The sequence below is a fragment of the Malaclemys terrapin genome, chromosome 1, assembly GCF_027887155.1.
Source record: "Malaclemys terrapin pileata isolate rMalTer1 chromosome 1, rMalTer1.hap1, whole genome shotgun sequence".
In the NCBI taxonomy this organism is placed as follows: domain Eukaryota; kingdom Metazoa; phylum Chordata; order Testudines; family Emydidae; genus Malaclemys; species Malaclemys terrapin.
Genome location: NC_071505.1, coordinates 2885487 through 2906711, shown reverse-complemented (window position 1 = coordinate 2906711; position 21225 = coordinate 2885487). Strand labels below are relative to the sequence as shown.

The 21225-nt window shown below is 59.7% G+C and overlaps 1 protein-coding gene across 6 annotated transcripts in view; it reads left to right on the top strand.

Annotated features, from left to right (window-relative positions):
* Positions 1-18866, top strand: part of SBF1 (SET binding factor 1) — a 131953-nt gene extending 113087 nt beyond the window's left edge. The window contains exons 23-43 of one of the 6 annotated variants that reach the window (XM_054006274.1): positions 512-687; positions 3321-3496; positions 4174-4251; positions 5710-5849; positions 6348-6555; positions 6817-7013; positions 7177-7314; positions 8471-8563; positions 8923-9000; positions 9742-9926; positions 10316-10492; positions 12871-12972; positions 13084-13269; positions 13422-13548; positions 13629-13759; positions 15130-15363; positions 16271-16381; positions 16599-16813; positions 17039-17126; positions 17239-17370; positions 17692-18866. In XM_054006274.1, coding sequence (XP_053862249.1) covers positions 512-687; positions 3321-3496; positions 4174-4251; positions 5710-5849; positions 6348-6555; positions 6817-7013; positions 7177-7314; positions 8471-8563; positions 8923-9000; positions 9742-9926; positions 10316-10492; positions 12871-12972; positions 13084-13269; positions 13422-13548; positions 13629-13759; positions 15130-15363; positions 16271-16381; positions 16599-16813; positions 17039-17126; positions 17239-17370; positions 17692-17790 — 3071 coding nt within the window. In that variant the 3' untranslated portion in view covers positions 17791-18866. The remainder of the gene's footprint in view (positions 1-511; positions 688-3320; positions 3497-4173; positions 4252-5709; positions 5850-6347; positions 6556-6816; positions 7014-7176; positions 7315-8470; positions 8564-8922; positions 9001-9741; positions 9927-10315; positions 10493-12870; positions 12973-13083; positions 13270-13421; positions 13549-13628; positions 13760-15129; positions 15364-16270; positions 16382-16598; positions 16814-17038; positions 17127-17238; positions 17371-17691) is intronic. The other 5 variants (XM_054006356.1, XM_054006446.1, XM_054006704.1 and 2 more) reach the window with 5 other exon arrangements.
* The last annotated feature ends 2359 nt before the right edge of the window (positions 18867-21225 follow it).

The following is a 21225-nucleotide window of genomic DNA, read 5'->3' as shown; positions in this document are numbered from 1 at the left end:
CAGGGGAAATCCATCCTGGGTGGGGTTTCTGGGGCCCTGCCCTACTGCCGACTGGACTTGGGAGTGAGGATTCTGCTGTAGGGGGCTTTTCGCCTTCGCTTAACCGGAGCCCGGCGCCATTTAGAGCCAGCAGGAGTCCGGGCTGGTGAGTGGTTTTTCCCTCACCGGGGATCTGAGAATGGGCTGTGGCCAGAGGGGGGAGGGGAGGGCTCACTCAGAGTACTGTAATGGAATTACCTTTTACAGGGGAGGGGCTGTTTGCCCATTGGTCTGGGGAGAGGCATTTGCCGAGCAGGTCCCCCTTTGGTCCCAGTTTTATTTGCCGGTCCCCTTATGTAGCTCCAGCTGCCTTGGGCTACAGGCTGATTCTGCCCTGGAGCAGCAAGCGCAGTCCCAGAGCTACTGGAAAGCAGCTGAAGGCAGCGTGTCCCAGCCCATCGGTGGTCTGAGCCAGTTCGAGACCCTATCCTGCATGTGACTAACGTGTCTCCTGTTCTCTCCATGGCCCCAGTGGGGGAGCAGGTGGTGGTCCGGTCCTTCCCCATTGCCTCGTTGACCAAAGAGAAGAAGATCAACGTCCAGGCCCAGGCCGATCAGTTCATCCAGAAAGAGAAGAAGATCAACGTCCCGGCCCAGGTGGATCAGTTCATCCAGGAGGTGCTGCAGCTGCGCTCATGCACATTCCAGGTGAGACGAGCCCCCCAGCACTCCTGCCGGAAACACTCTCCAGACAGACAACTGGGCTGCATTCCTGGCTGCTGCTGGACTTCTGGGGCGAGGAGCACAGACCTCGCCAAACTGCTGTGTTGGGCCTCAGCTGGGAGATGGATCCTGCAGGCAGTTTCCCCGGAGTAGAGGGGTCACTGACCTCCTGGTCTTGTGTGGCTTTTGGGCTGCTGCATGCCTGACTGGCCAAAGGCAGCCATCAGGCCAGGTGCCTGCAGGTCCCAGAGAGTACTGTCCCCTGGCTGAGCATTGCCTGCTGGGGTCTGTAGGCTCCATTGCAGAGAGGGGGATAGAATTCGTTTTCCTGTCCTGGACCAATGGCAGTGCTAGAGTGTGATGTCTCACAAGCCCCATGTGCCCCTCAGACCTACAGAATGCTGCGCCCTGAGGGGCGTAGGACCTGAGCTAGACCCAAGCCTGTTCCAGGCAGTGCTACAGCCATGGAACAAGGAGTAGGGTGTCTGCAACGTATACCCCCAGCTGATTCCTTTCCTATTGCTTATTGCACCCGTGCAGGGCTGACAGGCATCATCCCTTCCTCCAAGGGCTCGGGGGGAGGGATTCTCACAGACCAGTCGGGTTTTCAGAAACGTTAACTGCAAGAGGCATTTGTTAAAAGCTGGTAACAAGTCTTCATAGGAGAATTCGGGGGTGGCGCATCCAAACATGGCTGTTACCACAGGGTACGTGAGAGAGAAGACGGTAACACACGGAAATCACTGAAGTGTAAATCCTTATTTCCTTTTCATGTAGGATTAACCTACTTCAGGTGGCTCTTCCTGAAGGATGTAACCGAAGTGACCAAATAACATGCACAGCCTTTTCGTAGAACTCCTGGATTTCAGTGTCTTGTTTATACGAGTTCCTAGAAATATTTTAATGTAACGCAGCCGTGAAAGAGCTTGTGCACGTGGCTTTTAGAACTTTAGCATTGGCACCTTGAAAGAAAAGTGTACAAGCTGATTTAACTCTGAGACACAACACACAATGATTTTTAAAACCAATGAAAATATTTTCATCACTAAACATTCTAATGCAAACAAATGAAGCACATGTTAATGTTGTGCTATTTCAAGGAACTTTGGCATACCTTGGCAGTGTGAATCAATGTAGGATTAGGTCACTTACAACACACGTACTGAAGCGCGTAAGGCCAGTATTATCAAACACGTGTCAGGTTCATTGATGCAGCCTTGTTCCAGTTCACTGCCTTTGCGTGCTCCTATACAAAGGAGATGTGTTGCTCTGCACTGCATCGCTGGCTGCTGCACCCTGTTGTGCAGCCACAGAATATTGCCTGCTGCTACTAGTGGCCATGACATGAGCTGTGGCACCAGACCTGTCCTCCTGTGACTGACCCAGTGTGTTTGGAGGAAGACACGACAGATTTGGGCAGCGGGCCTTTCTCCAAACTCCTGCCTGGTAGTGAGCTCTCTGTATATGGAAATAAAAAGCATAATTTCTTAGGGATAGAGCTTCTGATGACCACACGCGGGGCAGGGATGTGGGTGGACCAGGGTGGTCCTGTTGGTGTTGGGGGGCAGATCAGCCCATTTGCCTTCTCCCAGACTTCCATTCCTGCTGTGTTACATGAGAGCTGTTGACACGAGCCATTCGGGCTTCACGTAGCCCTGGGCTACTGGGTTGGAAGTTGGGGTGCAGGGAGGAGGCTGGGTTGAGGGAGAAGAGCAGCTGCAGAATGCCCGAGCGTGAGGCCTGGGGGGACGCTAGCCTGACCACCTCATGTTTCCAGTGCTCATGCAGCTCTCCTCTCCTGTGTGTATCTGGAGTGAGGACGAAGTGCCACGGATGAGTAGCCCTGTCATGCCAGCCCTGCTCCAGAGGGCGAGCTAGGTATTGAGGTGACATCTGCTCCCTGGCTGCCCCATGGAAAAACAGTTCTTTCCCTGGCAGTGTAGATCAGCCCATGATGCAATTCTGAGCCCCTTCTCAGAGCAGCGCAGGGAACCCGTCTGTGCTGCGGTTCCCTCTCCCGTCCTGCCTGAGGGGCTGCTGGAACCCCAGGCAGTGGCTGACTGCAAACACATGGCCGGTTTCTATGCTTAACGGGGAGGAGGCATGTTCCTGTGGATTGAGCACTGGGCTGGGGCCTAGGATCTCCTGAGCTCCAACTCTGACTTATTTGACCTATAGATTGGGGTCACTGCACATCCCCTAGCTCCCAGGGGTGTTGTGCGCTCGCAGTGCTGCAGGAAATGAACCTGCCTTCATTCTAGGGCCGAAACGTCCACCTGGTTACACTGCTGCTTGGGTGTGGAGCTGGGCAGCTGGGGACATGAGCAGATCTCTCAGCCTGCCCTGGGAGCGGGGATGGCAGCACAGGGACACCGAGTAACCATCCGGTAGGGTCTGTGAAGCCACTGGGGGTGTTGGACAAAAGTAGCCATCGGTGCTGGACTGAGTGAGCAGCAAAGGGGTGAGCTGCCCTGGTGGGCTGGTCCCAGGCACATTGCTGCTGGCTCTGCCCCAGGCTGTGTGCTAAATGTGCTTCCCTTGGGGTCCCGTCCCTGACGTGGGCCGGGTGAAGGCCCTCCCCGCAGCGGCATTCTGAGCCCACTCTGCTGTCCCCACAGTTGCTGCGGATTGCCTTTGACGAGGAGGTGGCTTCAGAGAGCGCCGAGGTCTTCAGGAAGCACCTGCACAAGCTGCGCTATCCCCAGCACGTACGCGGCACCTTCGCCTTCACCGTGGGCCAGTCACCCAAGCAAGCCATGCAGCCCAAGGCCAAGGAGAAAAACCCCTCACTCAGGTATCAGCGGTTCTCTGCCCCCTCGCCGGGGAGTGGGGCCCTAGGCCACCCCATGCTGTGGTGGGACTGGGCTGCCAGGGAGCGTGGGACACAGGACATCCTTTGGGTCCCTGTTTGAAACCCCAAGGAATCTCCTCTGCCCCATCCTAAATCCAGCCGGCAGAGAGCCGCTGAGCAGACTCCCTTCAGAGCCCGACTTTGCTCCTCCCTTACCAGCCAGAAGGCTTACTGTTGAGCAAAGCAACGGCATTCTTGGTAACTAAGCTTGCCTCTCCAGGGCTGGGGTCTTGGCTCACTGGCTCCAAAGCTTTCCCAGCCCAGGGACAAGAGGCCAGGAACAGGCTGCAGTCACGTGCCTCGACTCCTGGCCTGGGCTCTCAGAGGCAGCGGGTCCAGCCCCGAGCAGAAGGGAAGGGGGCGGCGTAGGGATCCCTTCTCAAATCTGTGAAGCAGTAGCATTGGCTGTCGGGAATCCCCTTGCTGGTCTAAGCCCAGCCCTGCAGGAGGGTGGCAGCACTGGGGATGATGAGATGACCCTGTGCATGATGGGGCCCCGTGTCGTGCCACCCACGTTCTGTAACTAGCAAGTGCTGTAGCTGCTGGTGGTCTGGTTGCTGCTGCGTTGGGCTTGGTGCTCTGTGACGTCTAAGCGTCTCTCCTGTGTGTTTGTGACCCAGCTCCCAGCAGGTGACCGATATGTTCCAGGGCCTGGCAGTGGGTGTCATATCCCTCGGGCACCTTGGCCATTCATCCACGTAAGACACCTTCACACTGGACAGGGGCTTGCAAGGTGGCACTGGCTCAGGCTGTAGCCTTCACTGCTCCCAGTGGTTCTTCCTTTCACCCACTCTGCATGCTAAGGGCTTTGGGACTTCCCTTGTGGCTTGATAGGCTCCCTCTCCCAGGGCTTCGGACTGGGCTGCAGGTTTAACCCCACCTTTGCCACCATGGTACAGGCTGGACTGCAAACTTGATGCCTCTCTCCACCATTATGGTACAGGCTGGATTAGGGCCCAACACCACTGCGGCTGTACGGGCTAGATGGAGGGTTTAGCTCCCCATATGGTCCCAAGGGGACTGTGCCCGCCCCTGTTTGCAGCTGCTCTGGAGGGTGAATCCTGGAAGTGTTTGTCCATCCGCACCATGCCCTGGGCTGGGTGCCGGTTGTGTTCCTTTGTCTCTGAGTCCCGGCGCAGCCTGAGTTGGTGGCCACAGCAGTAGGGTTAGGCAGGTGTAGCACTGGCATTTCTTTGGACCCTCTCCGTGTCTGCAGCTCAGAGCCCCCAGAGCCTGTCCTGTGCCCTCCTCCCAAAGCCCTGCTAGCCTGCGGGAAGCGTCGGCTTCCTGCATTCCAGGCCCTGAAGGTGCTGGGCTGCTTCTGGGGAACTGGCAGCCACTGGCACCTGTGCTGTCTGACAGCTCAGTCTATAGCTAGCATCCCCCTGTCTGCTGTGAAGAGAGCAGCATTGGTCCTGCCCAGCGCCATGCTGAGGGGAAGGATGTGCCAGGGGCTGGGGAGCCAGCCTAGGACACGGGAGATCCAGGTTCCATTCCCTGCTTCACCCCAGACATCCTGTGTGAGCTTGGCCTCGTGGGGGGCGCAGAGAGTTAGTCGGTGCTCAGATGCGAGGGTGACAGGGCCAGACCAGCACCTGAGAGAGCCAGTCCTCTGCCCCCGTTGACGCTCCTATCAGAGCTGATCCAGGATCTCCATGAAGCCCTGAGGCTGGGGGCAGTTGGTGTCATTCAGCTCTGACTGATTCCCTGCCCAGTCGGATTCAAAGGGGTCCAAGCACCTCTGGGTTGCCCCCTTCATCTTGTTGCGGTCTGGGGAGTGGAAGTTCCTAGCAGGAGCTGGCTGGTCTCTTAGCCCCCATCTCTGACGTGGCCCATGGTAACTGCCTGGCTGTCCTATCCTCCCGGGTGGGAGCCTCGTCGTGGTGGTCCCCAGTCTGCTGGAGCTGGGGAGGGTTGTTTCCCCGGCCCCTCAGTGGCAGGGTTAGTGCAAGTATGTCTGTGGGTGGCACCAAGGGATGCTCCTGCCTCTGCTTTGCTCATGGTCTAACTGAGTGTTGGGGTCTCTCCCTCTCATACTGGGCTGGGCGAGATCTGTGGAGCCCCCCTCTAGGGGCAGGGTCCCTGTGGCCACACCGTGACGTGTCGGGCCTGGGGCTGGTACCAGGTTGGCCTCACGTCCCCTGCTCTTGTTCCAGGACGCTTTCCAAGAACCTGATGAAGAATGCCAAGAAGACCATTGGCCGACCGTACGTGACCCGCAAGAAGTACACGCCGCCCACCTGGGAGCAGCGCAGCAGTCAGCACTTCCAGGAGGATGACGAGGATGAGATCTCAGGTTGGGAGCTTCCCTGGCAAACAGGCTGCCCCCTGTGTGGAAAGCCTTTGTGGGGGGGAGGCGTCGTGGGTGAGCAGTGGGGTCTCAGCCTGTGAGCGCCCAGGAGCTGGGGTCTGCCCTGCAGTGTGCGGTGGCTTGGCTTGGTCACCTGCTGTCACTTGCAGGAACGCAGCCTGGCTCTGTCCCCCTCTGGTGCCAAACCACAGAGCTGCTGCAACCTGGGAGCTCAGCCCCGGCTGGGCGGTTAGCTCAGCCAGTAGCGGCTCATGCTTTTCAATCCAGAGACTCCTGGGTTCAGTCCCCACAGCATCTGGCCAGTGACACTGGCACCGCAGGACGGGGCAGCTGCGCCCTCATCGTCTGTCGCTGCTGCAGCAAGGCCAGGCCTGGGGTGCATCAGACTGTGCCCTGGCCCCAGAGCGCCAGTCTCCCTCTCCCCCTGCTGGGGTTGTGGCCTCCAGAGCAACCAGACCCCACCTCTTCCCTCTGCCTGTGCAGTGTCTGAAGAGATAGACAGGAGCACCCTGACCCCCTCCACCATCATCAAACCTTCAGACAAGATGACGATGAGCCACCTAGTCGAGCGAGCCTGCTGCCGCGACTACCAACGGATGGGGCTGGGCACGCTGAGTAATAGCCTCACCCGTTCCAAGAACGAGCCCTTCCGCATCTCCACGGTGAACCGCATGTACGCCGTCTGCCGGAGGTGGGTACCCCGTGTGGGGGGCGTCTGCCGGAGGTGGGTACCCCGTGGGGGGCATCTGCCGGAGGTGGGTATCTAACATGTACGCTGTCTGCCGGAGGTGGGTACCGTGTGTGGGGGGCCGTCTGCCGGAGGCGGGTACCTGGCGCATGGGCCACAGGCAGTTCTGGGGGGCAGCCCGGCGGTGGCATCCCCTTCCTCCCTGCTGCGCCATTCCCCTAGTGTGGCATGATGGTGGCATATGGCCTGTGCTCTCTCCTGCAGTTACCCGGGGCTGCTGATCGTCCCGCAAAGCATCCAAGACAACACCATCCAGAGGATCTCGCGCTGCTACCGCCAGAACCGCTTCCCTGTCATCTGCTGGAGGAACTCCCGCACCAAGGCCGTGCTGCTGAGATCGGGGGGGCTGCACGGCAAGGGTGTTGTGGGCCTCTTCAAGTCGCAGAACGCCCCTACTGCAGGTACCTGCCTCTCTGTGACGAGGGGGCGCTGCATGTGCCTCTGGGGAATGCTCCGTCTCCCATAGCAACGTGCCGGCAGCGCCCTGGCCAATAGCTTCTCCCCCAGCGCGGTGGTTGTGTGTGCGCCTAGTGAGTGTTGCTGACGCCCTGGCTCTCCTTGCAGGCCAGTCGCAAACGGACTCCACCAGCCTGGAGCAGGAGAAGTACCTGCAGGCAGTGATCAACTCCATGCCGCACTACGCTGACGCCAGCGGGCGCAATACACTCAGCGGCTTCACCTCTGCGCACATGAGCAGCGCGGGTAAGGGGGCGTGGGTCAGACCGCAGCCATGGGGCCACAGCGCACTGGAGAGAGGAGGGAGCAGGCCAGGCGTGCCCACTTCCTGGGCTGGTGCTTTCAACAAGCCTCTGGCTTTGGGATCCTTGCAGCCCAGCCAGGGAGCCTGGGCAGGGCTGTGCTGTTGCAGTGGGAGGTCGGGTTCTGCCCTCCCCAAAGTGCCCCCTTAGTGCACCTCTGTGGGCTCAGCTCCTGCACTCTCCTTTCCCCATGCGGCTGTGGAGCCCAGGCACTGTCAGTGTGGGGCAGGTCTCAGAAGGTCCTAAGCCGTGGGGCTCCCTTACAAGTGCTAGCTGACTTGAGTCCCTGCGCCAGGCCCGCCCTGGGGGCTTGGGGGCCGGGTGGGGATGGTAGGTATGGATTCTGTGAGCAGCGAGATGTCCAAGCACTCCTGGCCGCACTGTGCCTGACTGGCAGGGCTGAGAGCACCCAGCGGGTGGGGCTTTGAGCAGCGTATTCAGGTGAGTCTCATGCCCCCTGTTCCTTGTCCTGCCTCTATCTCCCTCTTCCCGCTGCTGGGAGAGCAGGGCTGACCCAGCATCCTGCGCCAAGCTCCATCCCCATTCATCGTCTGTCTGCATCATCCCATGCCCGGCGCGGCCCAGCCTATGGCATGGGACCAGTGAGCTGAGGGAGCCATTGGCCAGGCTCCACCCTGGCTCCCAGTCTGCCTTGGAATGAGAGAGGCGGCTGCAGGCCTCTCCGTAGGGCCAGCCGTAGCTGGGAGCCCCTCCAGTCCCGCTCCCGGCCCGCACCTGGTGGAGGGGTGGTGGGCGGAAGTTAGCCTGGAGCAGCGTGGGGAGAGGCTCCAGCGACAGTGGTGGGTGTATCTGCTTTTGGAGAGGGGTTGGGACAGAGCTGGGTCAGGGAGAGTGTGTGTGGTGGAGTGTCTGGCAGCAGGTGACCAGGACCCGCGACCTTGCAGTGTGGGACCCGGCTGTGAGGCCTTGCCCTGTGCTCTGGCCTCTGGCTCATCCTTGCTGTGGATTCCCACCTCGGGCACTGCCTCCTCTGCTTGCTTTCTCTCCCCCTCCCCCCAGGGGATGTGTTGTGGGGGGCAGGGGAGATGCTGGGGGGACAAACAGCAAAGGCAAAAGCTGGTGTTTTGTTGGTGCTACAGATTCTTCCGACAAGAGGCAGCCCAAGCTGGGATCGCTCATGAAGCAGGTGATGGGAGGGAAGGACGATGGGCCAGGCACTATTAGCCGAGGAGGTGAGGAACGCCGGGCGCAGCTCCCTGCCCCGCAGGGCCCTTGCGCCAAGGCAGCTGGCCGTAGAGTAGATGCTTCACCTTTGCTTCCCCAGGGTTCGCAGAGCGTATGGGGCAGCCCCACGAGGAGATGGGCCTGTCCTCGCTGTTGGGGGTGGGAGCCCAGTGTCTGGCACTCGAATCACCTGGGAGCACAGCCAGCCAAGGTCACCTCATTCATACCATTCATTGTGCCACTCGCTCCATCTCGCCCTGGGGCACCGCTCCTCCCACTCCCCCACCCCTCCCAGCGAGTGCGGCTCGGGGTGAAGCGCATGGTCTGCCACCCTTGCTGAGACTCCTTTCGTCCTGTACTTTCTCAGCGCTAGGTCCCAGAGCTAGGGTGGTCACTCTGTCCACCCCCAAGGGCGCATCGGCGAAGGGCCGTGAAAGTCCCCGAGGTACTGTACCGTCATCTGCCTAACCCGCCGGGCGCTAACCCTGATCATGTGACTGACCGTCCCATGTAACACCACGCCCCCTTCACATGACTAACCCACACGTCCCAGTAACACCCTCCCACCCAATCACAAGGGTGAGCTAATGAGCTGCTGTGTGCTAATGGCTCCCTGCAGCCTGATAACATGTCACTGAATGGCTTGCCTTGCGCAGTTCCCGGCACTGGCACCGGCACCGCAGGTAAGTGCAGCCCCCAGCTGATTCTGGAACGGGCTCTCAGGTTTGCTTTAGGCACCTCACACATCTGCCAGTGCTTGGATACCAGGGAGGGGGGTGCAGTGCACAGGGACAAGGAGCAGCCGCCAAGTGCCCCACAGTGCACGGGCAGATTGGTGCCGCTCGCTGAGCCGGTGCGGGCTGGGCAGGGCATCTGTCCAGAGGGGGTCATCTCAGCAGGGCCTGCAGGAAGGACAAAGGCTCCAGAGCCTCTGACCCCGGCGGGCCCCGGCGGACCCCAGCTGCCCAATCCACATGCTGGCGAGTGGGGGGAGTGAGAAGCAAACCGAGATTGAGCAATAACTGATCCCCCAAGTGCACCGGGAATCTGGGCTGGGGGCCGGAACAGCTCAGTGAGGAGAGCTGGGCGTCCGGGAGAAGGCAGAAGGTGACAGGGCAGGTCGGAGGCCACGTGGCCTGGGGGCCAGCTGTGCAGGCCGTGGCAATGACCCTACCCTCCCTTGCAGGCAAGTGGGGCAGCATCCGGGCCAGCGGGCGCATGAGCAACTATGTCTTGAACATGGAAATCGGGTCCCGCCTGGCTGGGAAGGACCTGCTGAGCGCTCAGCACAATGGGGCCCCCTCTGAGGCTAGCTTCCTGCGTCAGCACCGGGCCTCTCTCTACATCATTGGGGACAAGTCGCAGCTGAAGGTAACGGCCCGGCGACCAGGCAGCATGTGGGGCAGGCCCGGGGGGCAGGGAGCTGTCTGAGCCGTCAGCAGCAGGAGCAGTGTGTGGAGCGGCTTGGGGAGAATGGGGGGACTGTCAGGGAGGAGTTGTAGCTTCATGGGAGGCGTCTCCCCTGCAGCCAGGACCGGTGTGGGGAAAAGGGGGCCCACTCCAGGGACCGACCCCCTCTGGGCTCGCAGCCAGGCTCCCCCTGCACAGTGCCCCAGAGCGACCAGTGCAGCTACAGCTCTTCCTAGGCAAAGCCCAGGAGTGGCGTGGGGAACCCGCTGCAAAGGAGGGGTAGGCGGGAACGGGGCCTGGTGCAGCCCAGCCTGTGCTCACCTGGGCTGCCCCTCTCGCCCTCTGCCCAGGGAGTGAAGCCAGACCCGCTGCAGCACTGGGAGGTGGTGCCCATCGAGGTGTTTGACGTGCGGCAGGTGAAGGCCAGCTTCAAGAAGCTGATGAAGGCCTGCGTGCCCGGCAGCCCCTCCACAGACCCCAGCCTCGCCTACCTGCGGACCCTGGAGGAGTCCGAATGGCTATCCCAGGTCAGTGTGCTAGGTGTCTTGGGCTGGGCAGGGTCAGATGGGCTGTCGCCGGGGCTGTGGTGCAGACCGGGGGCCAGACCTGCCTCCACACCTGGGATCCTACAGTGTGAGGGGAGCTGGTGCTTGAGGGTAGTTGCTGGTGTGTGTCACAGGACCCCCAAGGCAAGGGGTGGGGGTTCGTTGCTGGGTCACTGGAACAGGACCCAAGCATCATGCCAGCTTCAAGTCAGTCGTAGGGTTTAGGGCCAGAAGGGACCAAATCATCTCATCATCCCAGCACCCGCACGGTAAACCCACCAGCCGAAATTTGACCAAGATATTTCAGGAGACTAGCCTATGGTGTGCCACGGGCAGAGAGTAGGAGGGACCAAGGCCCACCACTGCCTGAGGCCCCCACAATGGTGGGGAATTATCTGAGATACTACCTCCCCCCCCCCCCCGATGATCCTGGCAAGTGACCCACACCCTAGGCTGCAGGGGAGGGAAACCCCAAGGTCTCTGCCAGTCTGACATGGGGGAACATTCCTTCCCAAGCCCATGGACGGCGATGGGTTAGATCCTGAGCAGGTGAGCACCAGAGAGAGCATGCTCGGCGCCACCTCCGGGCTGTCAGTGGGAACTGTCATGGAATGTGGCATTTCCAGTGCGGCCTGGCAGGGATCAGTCCTAAGCCAATGCTATTCAACATCTCCCCAGTGATCTGGTGAAATTGGTGGTGACCCCGAGTGGTAGAGTGCTATGTCACAATGAGGAGAGGGCCATCTTACAGGGCCATCTGGATCGCTTGGTAAGCTGGGCCCGTTCAAAGTGTGTTTAAATACAGCTAAGGGCAGAGTCACACCGCTAGGAACAAGGAATGCAGGCCTGGCTCCTGGAAAGAAGAGACTCTGGGAAGGAGCTGGGGTCATAGTGGACAAGGAATGCAGCTTGAACTCCCAGTGCGATGCTGGGAGCAGGGACTCAGAGCAGGGAGGTGATTTTACTTCTGTACATGGCCCTGATGAGACCGCTCCTGGGATGCTAGGTCTAGTTCTGGGGCCCACATTTTAAAAAGGTTGCTGGAAAATTGCAGAGGGTGCAGAGAAGAGCCACAAAAATGATTGCAGGGCTGGAAAAAACAGCTGACAGTGAGAGACTTACGGTGCTCAGTCTGTTCAGCTTGTCAAAAAAGAACAAGAGGTGAAATGATTGTGCCGATTAGACCCTTCGGGGAGAAGATGCCAAGTTCTAACTGGGTCTTTGATCTAGTGGGAAAGGCAGAACAAGAAGCTATGGGAGCCAGACAGCCTCCAAGTAGAAATAAGGCACCATTTTGAACAGTGAGTGAGGGCTACTGCGGGAAGTGCTGGGTTCTCCATCCGCTGGTGTCCTCAGGTCCAGACTAGATGTCTCTGGAAGGAGCTTTCCCCAAACACAGGCTCTTGGAGAAAATACACAGGGGTAGCTGGGTGAGATACGGAAGCTCCGAGTAGATGATCCAATGGTCCCTTCTAGTCAGTGGATGCACCCCTGTGCTGGCGAGTATGGGGTTCCTGCCGACTCCAGGCTGGCTAGGAACACACCCTCCAGTCCAGGAAGGGACCTGGTGGTGGGAGCTCTCCCAAGAGCAAAGTTGCTGGGATTGGCAGACTCCGGAGGACTCTGTCCCAGATCTGGTCAAGCTCCCACTGCTAGATGCTCTCTGGGCCGTTGTGCTGACTGCCATGTGCCCTGTGCGTGCTGGGACTGGACAGAGGCTAGGCGCTGTCCCTGCCCTGGGCCTCTAGGTAGACACACGGCCTCAGATCTTGTGTCTGACTCTCCTCTTGGCAGTAGGGACCGCGCGGCCCAATCACCTGGGCCCTGAAACAAGTGCTGTCTGCCCGAGGCCAGCCCAGATTCTTGGTGGGTCTGGTATCGGCAGGGACCCGTGTGTCTGAGTGGAGCCATTCCCTCTCCCCCCATGCTCTGGATGTCCGGCGCCAGTCAGCGCCTGCTCATCTACCTGGGGGAGAGGGGTTCTAGTCTGTGCCCTTGATGGCCCTCACGTTGCTCCTCGGTAGGTTGAGCAGGGGAGTGTTGCCGAGGGCTGCTCTCTTTGAGTGGAGGGGTGTGGCGTGAGTTTCATTCACACACAGCTCTGTTCCCATCGCAGCCCCGTTCCTGCCCTGCAGTCTCCTCGGTTCCAGGGGATTGGCAGGTCTGAGCCTGGCAGACACTTCACTGTTGTGTGCGACGTTAGGGACTGAACTGTCCCCATACGTACTTCAGAAGCTCTGGCCTAAGCTCCCCAGCCTTCTGGGAAAGGCTGTTCCCGTTGTCCCCTGCTCGGGGCCAGCCCCGAATCCCTCCCCCCGCCCCCATAGATGTCTTGTTAACCTCTGGTGCTGTGTCCGCAGATTCACAAGATCCTGCAGATCTCGGTGCTGGTGGTGGAGCTGCTGGATACAGGTTCCTCCGTGCTGGTCAGTTTGGAAGATGGCTGGGATATCACCACGCAGGTAGGAGTCAGCGCCCTGCAGCACCTGGCTGGCACGGCTAGCCTCTCCCAGCTGCTAGCTTGAGGTCCCAGCCCCTTGTGGGCCGTGACTCTGGCCTTCTCCCTCCTGCAGGTGGTGTCCCTGGTGCAGCTGCTGTCTGACCCCTACTACCGGACGATGGAGGGCTTCCGGCTCCTCGTCGAGAAGGAGTGGCTGTCCTTCGGGCACCGCTTCAGCCACCGCGGAGCCCAGACCCTCGCTGGGCAGAGCAGCGGCTTCGCTCCAGTCTTCCTGCAGTTCCTGGACTGTGTCCATCAGGTGAGCTCAGAGCAGCCTGGGCTGTCAGACTTCAGCGCAGGATTAACCTGCGTCCCGGGCCTCGTCTCGGCCAGTGGAATCCAGGTGTAGAGCCAGCCCACCCCTTGCATGGAGGCTGGTGTCCATTTGGCTGTGTGCTCGTCTCTCTGCAGATCCACCTCCAGTTCCCCATGGAGTTTGAGTTCACCCAGTACTATCTGAAGTTCCTCAGCTACCACTACGTCTCCAATCGGTTCCGCACCTTCCTGCTGGACTCGGACTACGAGCGGATCGAACTGGGTAAGGGCTCTGGGCCCCCGGCCCCGTCACCGATGGTCAGCGCTGTCAGCTGAGCGGCCTGTCTTTCTCTCCCCCCACAGGCCTCCTGTATGAAGAGAAGGGCGAGCGGAAGAGCCAGCAGGTCTACAAGTCCATCTGGGATTACATCGACCGGCTGAACAAGAAAACCCCTGTCTTCTTCAACTACATGTACGCCCCCGAGGATGGTGAGGTGAGCCTGCTCGGCTGGCCGGAGATGCCGGGCCGGACGCAGTCTTTGCCTCCACAGTCCAGTGCACGATCCAGGGAGACCTCCCTCCACCGCACTGCTTGCAGGGAGCCAGGGCCGGCTCCAGCTTTTTTGCTGCCCCAAGCGACGAAGCTCCCAGGGGGGGAATAAGGCAAAGCCGCGATCGGTGGCACTTCGGCGGCAGCTCCACCGCGCCGCTTTCATTTTTTGGCGGCGGGTCCTTCGCTCCCAGAGGGACTGAGGGACCTGCCGCCGAATTGCCGCCAAAGACCCGGACGTGCCGCCCCTTTCCATTGGCCGCCCCAAACACCAGCTTCCTTCGCTGGTGCCTGGAGCTGGCCCTGGAGGGAGCGAGGCAGCCCAGCTCTGGGAGTGACACAGGACAGAGGCCCAAACCTCGCCTTTCCGAGGGAGGCCCCAATCAGCCTGAAATGGAGGAGATAGCAGTGCCCTTCCTCTCGAGCACAGAGACTGGGGATCCCAGCATCCAGTGCAGTGCTGCCTCCTGGGGCCTTGGGAAGCAGCGAAGTCAGCGGGTTTCACCAGCTGGGGTTGCAGGATTGCCCTGCTGCGGGTGGGGACAGTGTATGACCACCCCGAGTGCTAGGAGTGGAGTCAAGCCCTCTAAAATCAGGAGATGTCGGAATCTATGAACCAAAATGGAATGTTTTTGTTCGCTCCTGCTGGTGGAAGCCTGGCCAGGCCCCCTGCTGCCTTGGTTTCCCTCCAGAGTTTGGACAGAATCGACACCTTCCAGTGGAATGATTGGACTCAGTCTAACCAGTGTTTTCTGAGGGAAGGGCTCCACTTCTCACGTCTCATCCTCTGCCAAGGGCCTGATTCTCACACCAGTGCGATGGCCAGAAAGCACTTGTGCTTGCTCACCGGCCCTGCCCTGCGTGCACAGCTGCAAAGTGCCTCATTGTTCTCACTGTAGGGCCTGGTTTTCACTTGGTGGGACACGCAGGAAGTCAGTCACCTGCTCACTGGGTGTCCCTTACCCAAGGACACCGTAACAGACTGCCATTACAGCTGTGCTCTGGGCACTGCGTACCGCTGGGCAAAGTACAGAGGGGCCCGTTCTGCCTCTGGCCCATGCACCGCAATGCGATCTTTGGGGGAGGAGGGGTGGATGCTGCAGCGCGGGGAGCAGCTGCCTAACGTGTTGGCCTGGAGCCGGAGTCTGTCCCAGCTCACCAGGGTTCGGCAGACCCACATGGGGATGACTTGCCCTTGGGGACCCCCAGCCCGGCAGCACAGTTCACCGCCTTTCTGGCCATTGTGGCACCGGGGCCAGGCATTGCGGGGGGGCTGCAAGGCCCTGCTTGAGCACTTCCCGGCCTATTCTTTAGGTGCTGAGGCCCTATAGTAACATCTCCAACCTGAAGGTGTGGGACTACTACACCCAGGAGGTCCTGTCTGAGGGCCCCTCCTACGACTGGGAGCTGGTGCAGGGGCAGCCAGAGCATGTGGAGGAGGTGGATCGGCAGGACTCCAGTGCCCCGCAGACCAAGCGCAAAATCATCTGGCCGTGCTACGACAACCGCAGCCGAGTGGAACCCGACGCCATCTCCAAGCTGCTGGAGGTGTGTGGGGTGCAGGGGGGGCTCCCCAAACGAGAACATAACGCCAGACTGGGTCAGACCAATGGTCCATCTAGCCGTGCCCTCTCTTCGGAGGGAATGAACAGAACAGGGCAATTTATCGAGTGATCCATCCCCTGCTATCCAGTCCCAGGTTCTGGCAGTCAGAAGTTTAGAGACACCCAGAGCACGGGGTTGTGTCCCTGACCAGCTTGGCTAATCGCCATTGATGGACCTATCCTCCAGGAACTGATCTCAGTCTTTTTTGAACCCAGTTATACTTCTGGCCTTCACAACATCCCCTGACAACGAGTTCCACAAGTTAATTTTGGGTTGTGTGAAGAAATACTTCCTGCTGTTTGTTTTAAACCTGCTGCCAATTAATGTCATGGGTGACCCCTGGTTCGTGTGTTACATGAAGGGGTTAAATAACACTTCCTGGTTCACTTTCTCCACATCCTTCATAATTTTATAGACCTCTGTTGTATCCCCCCTTCGTCGTCCTTTTTCTAAGTTGAACAGTCCCCGTCCTGTTACTCTCTCCTCACGTGGGAGCTGTTCCAGCCCCCTCACTATTTTTGTTGCTGTTTCTGCACCTTTTCCAATTCTAATAAATCTTTTCTGAGCTGGGGTGACCAGATCTGCACGACGTATTCACGGAGTGGGTGTGCCAGGCAGAAATCCACACCCCTGGGCTGGATCAGCCACTGCTCCGCCAGCAGGCCCCTTGCTGAGCCCCCCAGCGCTCCCGTCTGCACTGAGGCTGGCACTCAGACACTGCCCACGCTGATCACGCCTGGCAGGGATGGTCTGTGATTACAGCTCCTGAATTCCTGGGGCCGGGCCCATCTCAGGGCGGGGGAGGGGTGTCTTTCCCCCGCTTCGGAATAACCTCTGACTCCTCCCGCAGGAGCTGCACAACCTGGAGGCGGAGCTGGGCCAGGTGCCGGAGCGCTGGAAGGACACGTGGGACAAGGTCAAAGCCTCCCAACGCACAGAGGCCCGGCAGGAGGCCAGCAGGGTAGGTCTGTGAGCCAGGGGCTGGGCTGGGAGGAGCCGTGCGCCGGGAGCCTGCTCCGGCACTTGGCCAAGGGCTCCTGGCTCTGCCCCCAGCTGCCGGTGTGACTGGGGAGGGGCTGATAGTGCCCTGTGCTCAGGCTCACTGGGTCTCGTGTGACGATGAGAAGGAACCAGTGGGCGGGGCCCGTGCCCTCACTTCCCTGCTCTGTGCTCTGCAGATGGCGTCCAGTTCCCTGCTGATGTCCTCCAGCCTGTTGCCCCACCGGCGCTCGCTGGGGGTCTACCTGCAGGAGAGCAGCGTGGGCTCCACCCTCAACCTCAGCCTGGACAGCGACACCAGCAGCACCTCCACCCCATCCAGCGGGAAGCAGGGGGGCCCCAAGAGCACGAGCAACCTCTACAGCCAGTTCCAGATGTCGGAGAGCGAGAACAGGTGAAGGGAGCTCTGAGACGGCCAGGCTAGGCCGCATGGGCCCTGTGGTCAGCAATGGGCCCTATTGCTTGGAACGGGGTGTGGGTCCCATGGGGCCAGCCCTGTGCAGCTCAGCCGGTTCCGTCTCTGGCAGCTGGGAGCTGAGCTCTTTGGTCCACCCCCACTGGGCTCTTGCCCCCCGGTGCGCGGCAGCGAGGCGCTAACCCGCTCTCTGGCTGCCCGCAGGTCGTACGAGGGGACGCTCTACAAGAAAGGAGCCTTCATGAAGCCCTGGAAGCCCCGCTGGTTCGTGCTGGATAAAACCAAACATCAGGTACTGGAGGGGCTAGACAAGGGGAATGGCTCGGCCGGCCCGGTGTTGACGTCTGCTCGGGGGCACCGGGGTGCGGTGGGCACTGGCTGACGCGCGGCACCTTTCCTTGCAGCTGCGGTACTATGACAACCGGATGGACACAGAGTGCAAAGGGGTCATTGACCTGGCAGAAGTGGAGTCCATCACCCCCGGCACCCCCACCATGGGGGCCCCCAAGACAGTGGAGGAGAAGGCCTTCTTCGACGTGAGTCCCCAGCCCCCGAGAAGCTGGATCTCGGTGCCAGGGGGTGGCCGGGGGGTGATACTGGCTGGGGCTGGACCAAGGAAGGCAGCTGAGCACCAGCAGCAAGGCCGGGGCTCTTGGGCTCCTGAGTTGCGCTGTGGTCTCTGCAGAGGACCCCAGGGGTACAGACTCTGCCAGGCACTCGCCACCTTCGGCTGGAGCCAAGTTGTGTCTCCAGGAAGGTGCCGGCCCCCAGCCAGTCCTGCCTGCCCATCTCCCCAGGTGGGGACCCGGCGCCCCCGGCGGACACCCTGCCTCAGCTCTCGCCTTTTCTCCCTGCAGCTGAAGACGACGAAACGAGTTTACAATTTCTGTGCCCAGGACGTGCAGCTGGCCCAGCAGTGGATCGACCGCATCCAGAGCTGCTTGTCGGACGCGTGAGCCTGACTCAGCAGCAGCCCCCGTTCCAGGCACGGAGTCCCCCGGGCCCCGGCGCATGAAGCAGAGGCAATGCCCAGGGTTAGCACCTGAGCTGGCCCAGGCCTGACTGATTGAGGAGGAGGAGGCTGGAGGCCTTACTCTCCCCCACTGCCAGGGGCACATCATACTGGAAAGCCCCAGGCCCCCTGCGTGCTCAGGACAGAAGCAGGGGTCAGGGCAGGATCAGTCTGTTACACTATGGTAGGAACTGTCAGGCTAGGGGCAGTGGGGATCCAGTCTTACAACCCCACTAAGCCTGTCTGAGCCACATAATTACTGGCTCCCACCCCCGGCAGGACATGGACCTGGGGTCCCGGCTCCCCACCCCCACCAGGACACAGGCCTGGGGTCCCTGGCTGGGCAGCGCAGCTCCCACCCCTGCCAGGACATGGGCCTGGGGTCCCTGGCTGGGCAGCGCAGCTCCCACCCCTGGCACGACATGGGCTGGGGTCCCTGGCTGGGCATGGTGTTTGTCTGAGCAGTGCGCTGGTTGTCTTGCAAATGCTGTCGTGGGGTTTTACTGGCCCTTTGCTGGGAGAGGCTCCAGGAGGTGCTGTGCATTGAACCCCCCCCAGCCGCCATTGGGGAGCAGCAGGTGCTTTCCCCTGTTACCCCTCTGCACTCCCAGGAGCTGTGAACTTGCACATCCAGTCTGTAACTCCACGTGGACCTGCCGCCAGCCCCTTGGGGCACTCGGCTCTGGCCCAGCCCTTCTGAGCGGCACACGGCTGGGGACCTGAGCTCAGGGTTAGCCTGCCCAGCAAGGCCAGAGGAGAGCTCCGTGGACAGTAGGCCAAGAGGACTGGGACCATCTTGCCTACCCCATGTCCAGCAACTGGGCCATATCCCCCCGGGACGGGTACTGTCTCTGCTGGCACAGTGTCTGCACAAGAGTAGTGCCCCGCCATGAGCTGCTCTGGGGGGAAGAGGGGCCTCCTTCCTGTCCTGCTCTGGGGGGATGGGGGGGTGTCTCATTAGCAGTATTGTAGCTTAGAGTCCGCTCCTCTTTTGGTCTGCCCCTGGCGGGGGGAGGGGGGGAAGAGGAGGAGACTGAGGCCTGGGACCTGCTTATATTCTTAGTCCCACAGTCTCTCCCCCCCGAGGAAACCTGTGCTCACTCAGGCTGTGGGGAGCAGGTTCCCCCGACATAGCGTAGCTCCCCCTCTGCAGGTTGGATTGCTATGGGGCTTGTCTGGCGGAGCCCCCATCCCTCTCCCTGCAGTGAGTGGGGGGAAGGGTTGCTGTGGGGCTGGGCTGTTGCTCTCAGAGAGGTTCTCTGGGGCGAGCTGTAGAACAGGATAACAAGGCCAGTTAGAGGGACTCTCCTGGGGCCTGTGTACAGGAGCAGTGTGGCATGAGCCCCTCACCTCCCAGCCTTGCTTTGGGCTCACCAGCCACGCTGCCCCAGGGAGTGAAGTGGCCAGAGCTTGGAGATCACAACACAGAGCTGCTGCCTTGTGTGTGTCAGCTCTCCCCTGCTTCTGCAGCTTGTGCTTGGATCACTGCAGCCCCAGCCCCTAGGCACGCAGCTGCAAGTCTCCATGCAGCCGCAGAGCAAAGCCTCCACTTTGAGCCGGGACGTGCCCCAGCCTTGATGGGGAAGGCAGGGAGCTCCTCACTGCCATTGTGCTGTGGGGGCCAACCTCAGCTCCTTGAGATTCCCCCGAGTGCAATGGATCCATTGTGGTGGAGTGTTCAGAGCTCAGCTCCTGACACCCGCCCCCCAACTGTGTACCAGGGACAAGCTTGTGCTTTAGCCCCCGCTCTCTAGCACTTCCACTGAGCCCTCCCCAGCCCGCTTACTGCTGTAACTTATTGTCAGTGCAAAGGTGGCATCATGAGACTGAGGCGATGGCATCTCTGGTACAGAAACAAATCCCCTTTATCCGCCCTGGTTTGCACCTTGGCAAGCTTAGCCCCCAGCAGCTCACATGCTAGAGCCATGTGCTCGTCCCAAAACCCAGCGGGCATCTGCGTGTGATCCCTTGGGGCCAAGGAGCTGCCTGGTCACACGAGACCATTCCTGGCCTCGGTAGCAACCCCCCCACGCCCCTCGGTTAGAGTTCACCACCTTCCTGCCATTGCCCCTTGGGCCTGGGACCTGCCCTCTCCCGCTGACCGTTCTACCTGTCTTGTTTTTAAAGGAGTACAATGTTTTATTTCAGTGCAGAGCTCTTTGTACAGTCTTAACCCCCAGGGTCCCCTCTTCCTTTTCCTGTATGATCATGGCAGTGGCAGGTAGTTGGTGCAACAGGGAGGTTTTTGTAACTTCCCGGAGCAGTTGTAGATTATTGAAGTTTCTGTACATTGTGTCAAACATACAGAGTCCTTGTATTGTATTGTGCCTAGAGGGAAAATGTTGTTATATAAAGAGAAAACTAACTGAATTTAATAAAAAATTAATATGCATATTCTCTTGGCCTGTGTGCCATACAGCCCTTCCCAGAGCTGGGTTCGGTTCCAGAAGCGATTCTCTCACATGTGAGTCACAGGCTGGTTGGGGGGAGAGCACTTCAAGGTGCATCTGCAGTGGGTAGGGCTAGAGGGGGGCAGAGTGCTCGCTGCTTGTCTTGCTGGGCAGGTTTGTATTCATCATTTAATAGTGTCCCTCTGTCTCTGTGTGTTGGCAGTAACCAGAGCATCACCCTGCTCCTCTCCTGTGCTCTCCCTCATGACATCGTATTTATAGGTGCCCTACTCCTGAGTCACAAGCCCCAGAACTGTGGGTAGGAACAGGCCTGTTAAGGGTGTTCATGAATCCAATACAGAACAATGGGTGTAAAAGGTACATCCCAGTATCACCCTAAATTCCTCAGCTGCCAGCAAACGTCTCCCACCCAGGATCTGTGGTTATCGTGCTGATCCAAGAGAGATTTCTTGGTCTTGTCAGGTTCTCTGGCCAATGGATGCACCAGTAGAGGGGCTCCATAGTGTGTACTTCCCCCTCAATGGGCAGAGGTGTCAGCACCCAAAAGCTGCAATCTTTGCAGCTGACCATGGCATCTAAATATCAGCTGGATCGCTCAGTCCCAGGAGGTCTAGGCTTGTTCTCCATCCCCAAAAGGAAGAAGCTGAAGGAAGCATTTAGAGATGTTCTAACTCCAAGAGGTCAGATGCTGGACCATAGCATCACAGTCCTCCAGATTCATCTGAGGCTGCCCAAGAACTTATCACCCAGTTAGATTCATGTTCATAATATTTCAATCCAGAATGACTCAGGACTGCTCAGTTTCTTCCATCCAGGCCTCTGAACCCTGTGTGCTTAGAGCAAAGCTTGGAGTACTCTACTGAGGTTTTCCTCCAGCTCCAGGGTAGAGCCATTCTTCTTTGGATTAGCTCTGTAGCCTTCTGCTACAAAAGTCTCTTGGCTCAGCTGCATTTCCTTCTGCTAATGGG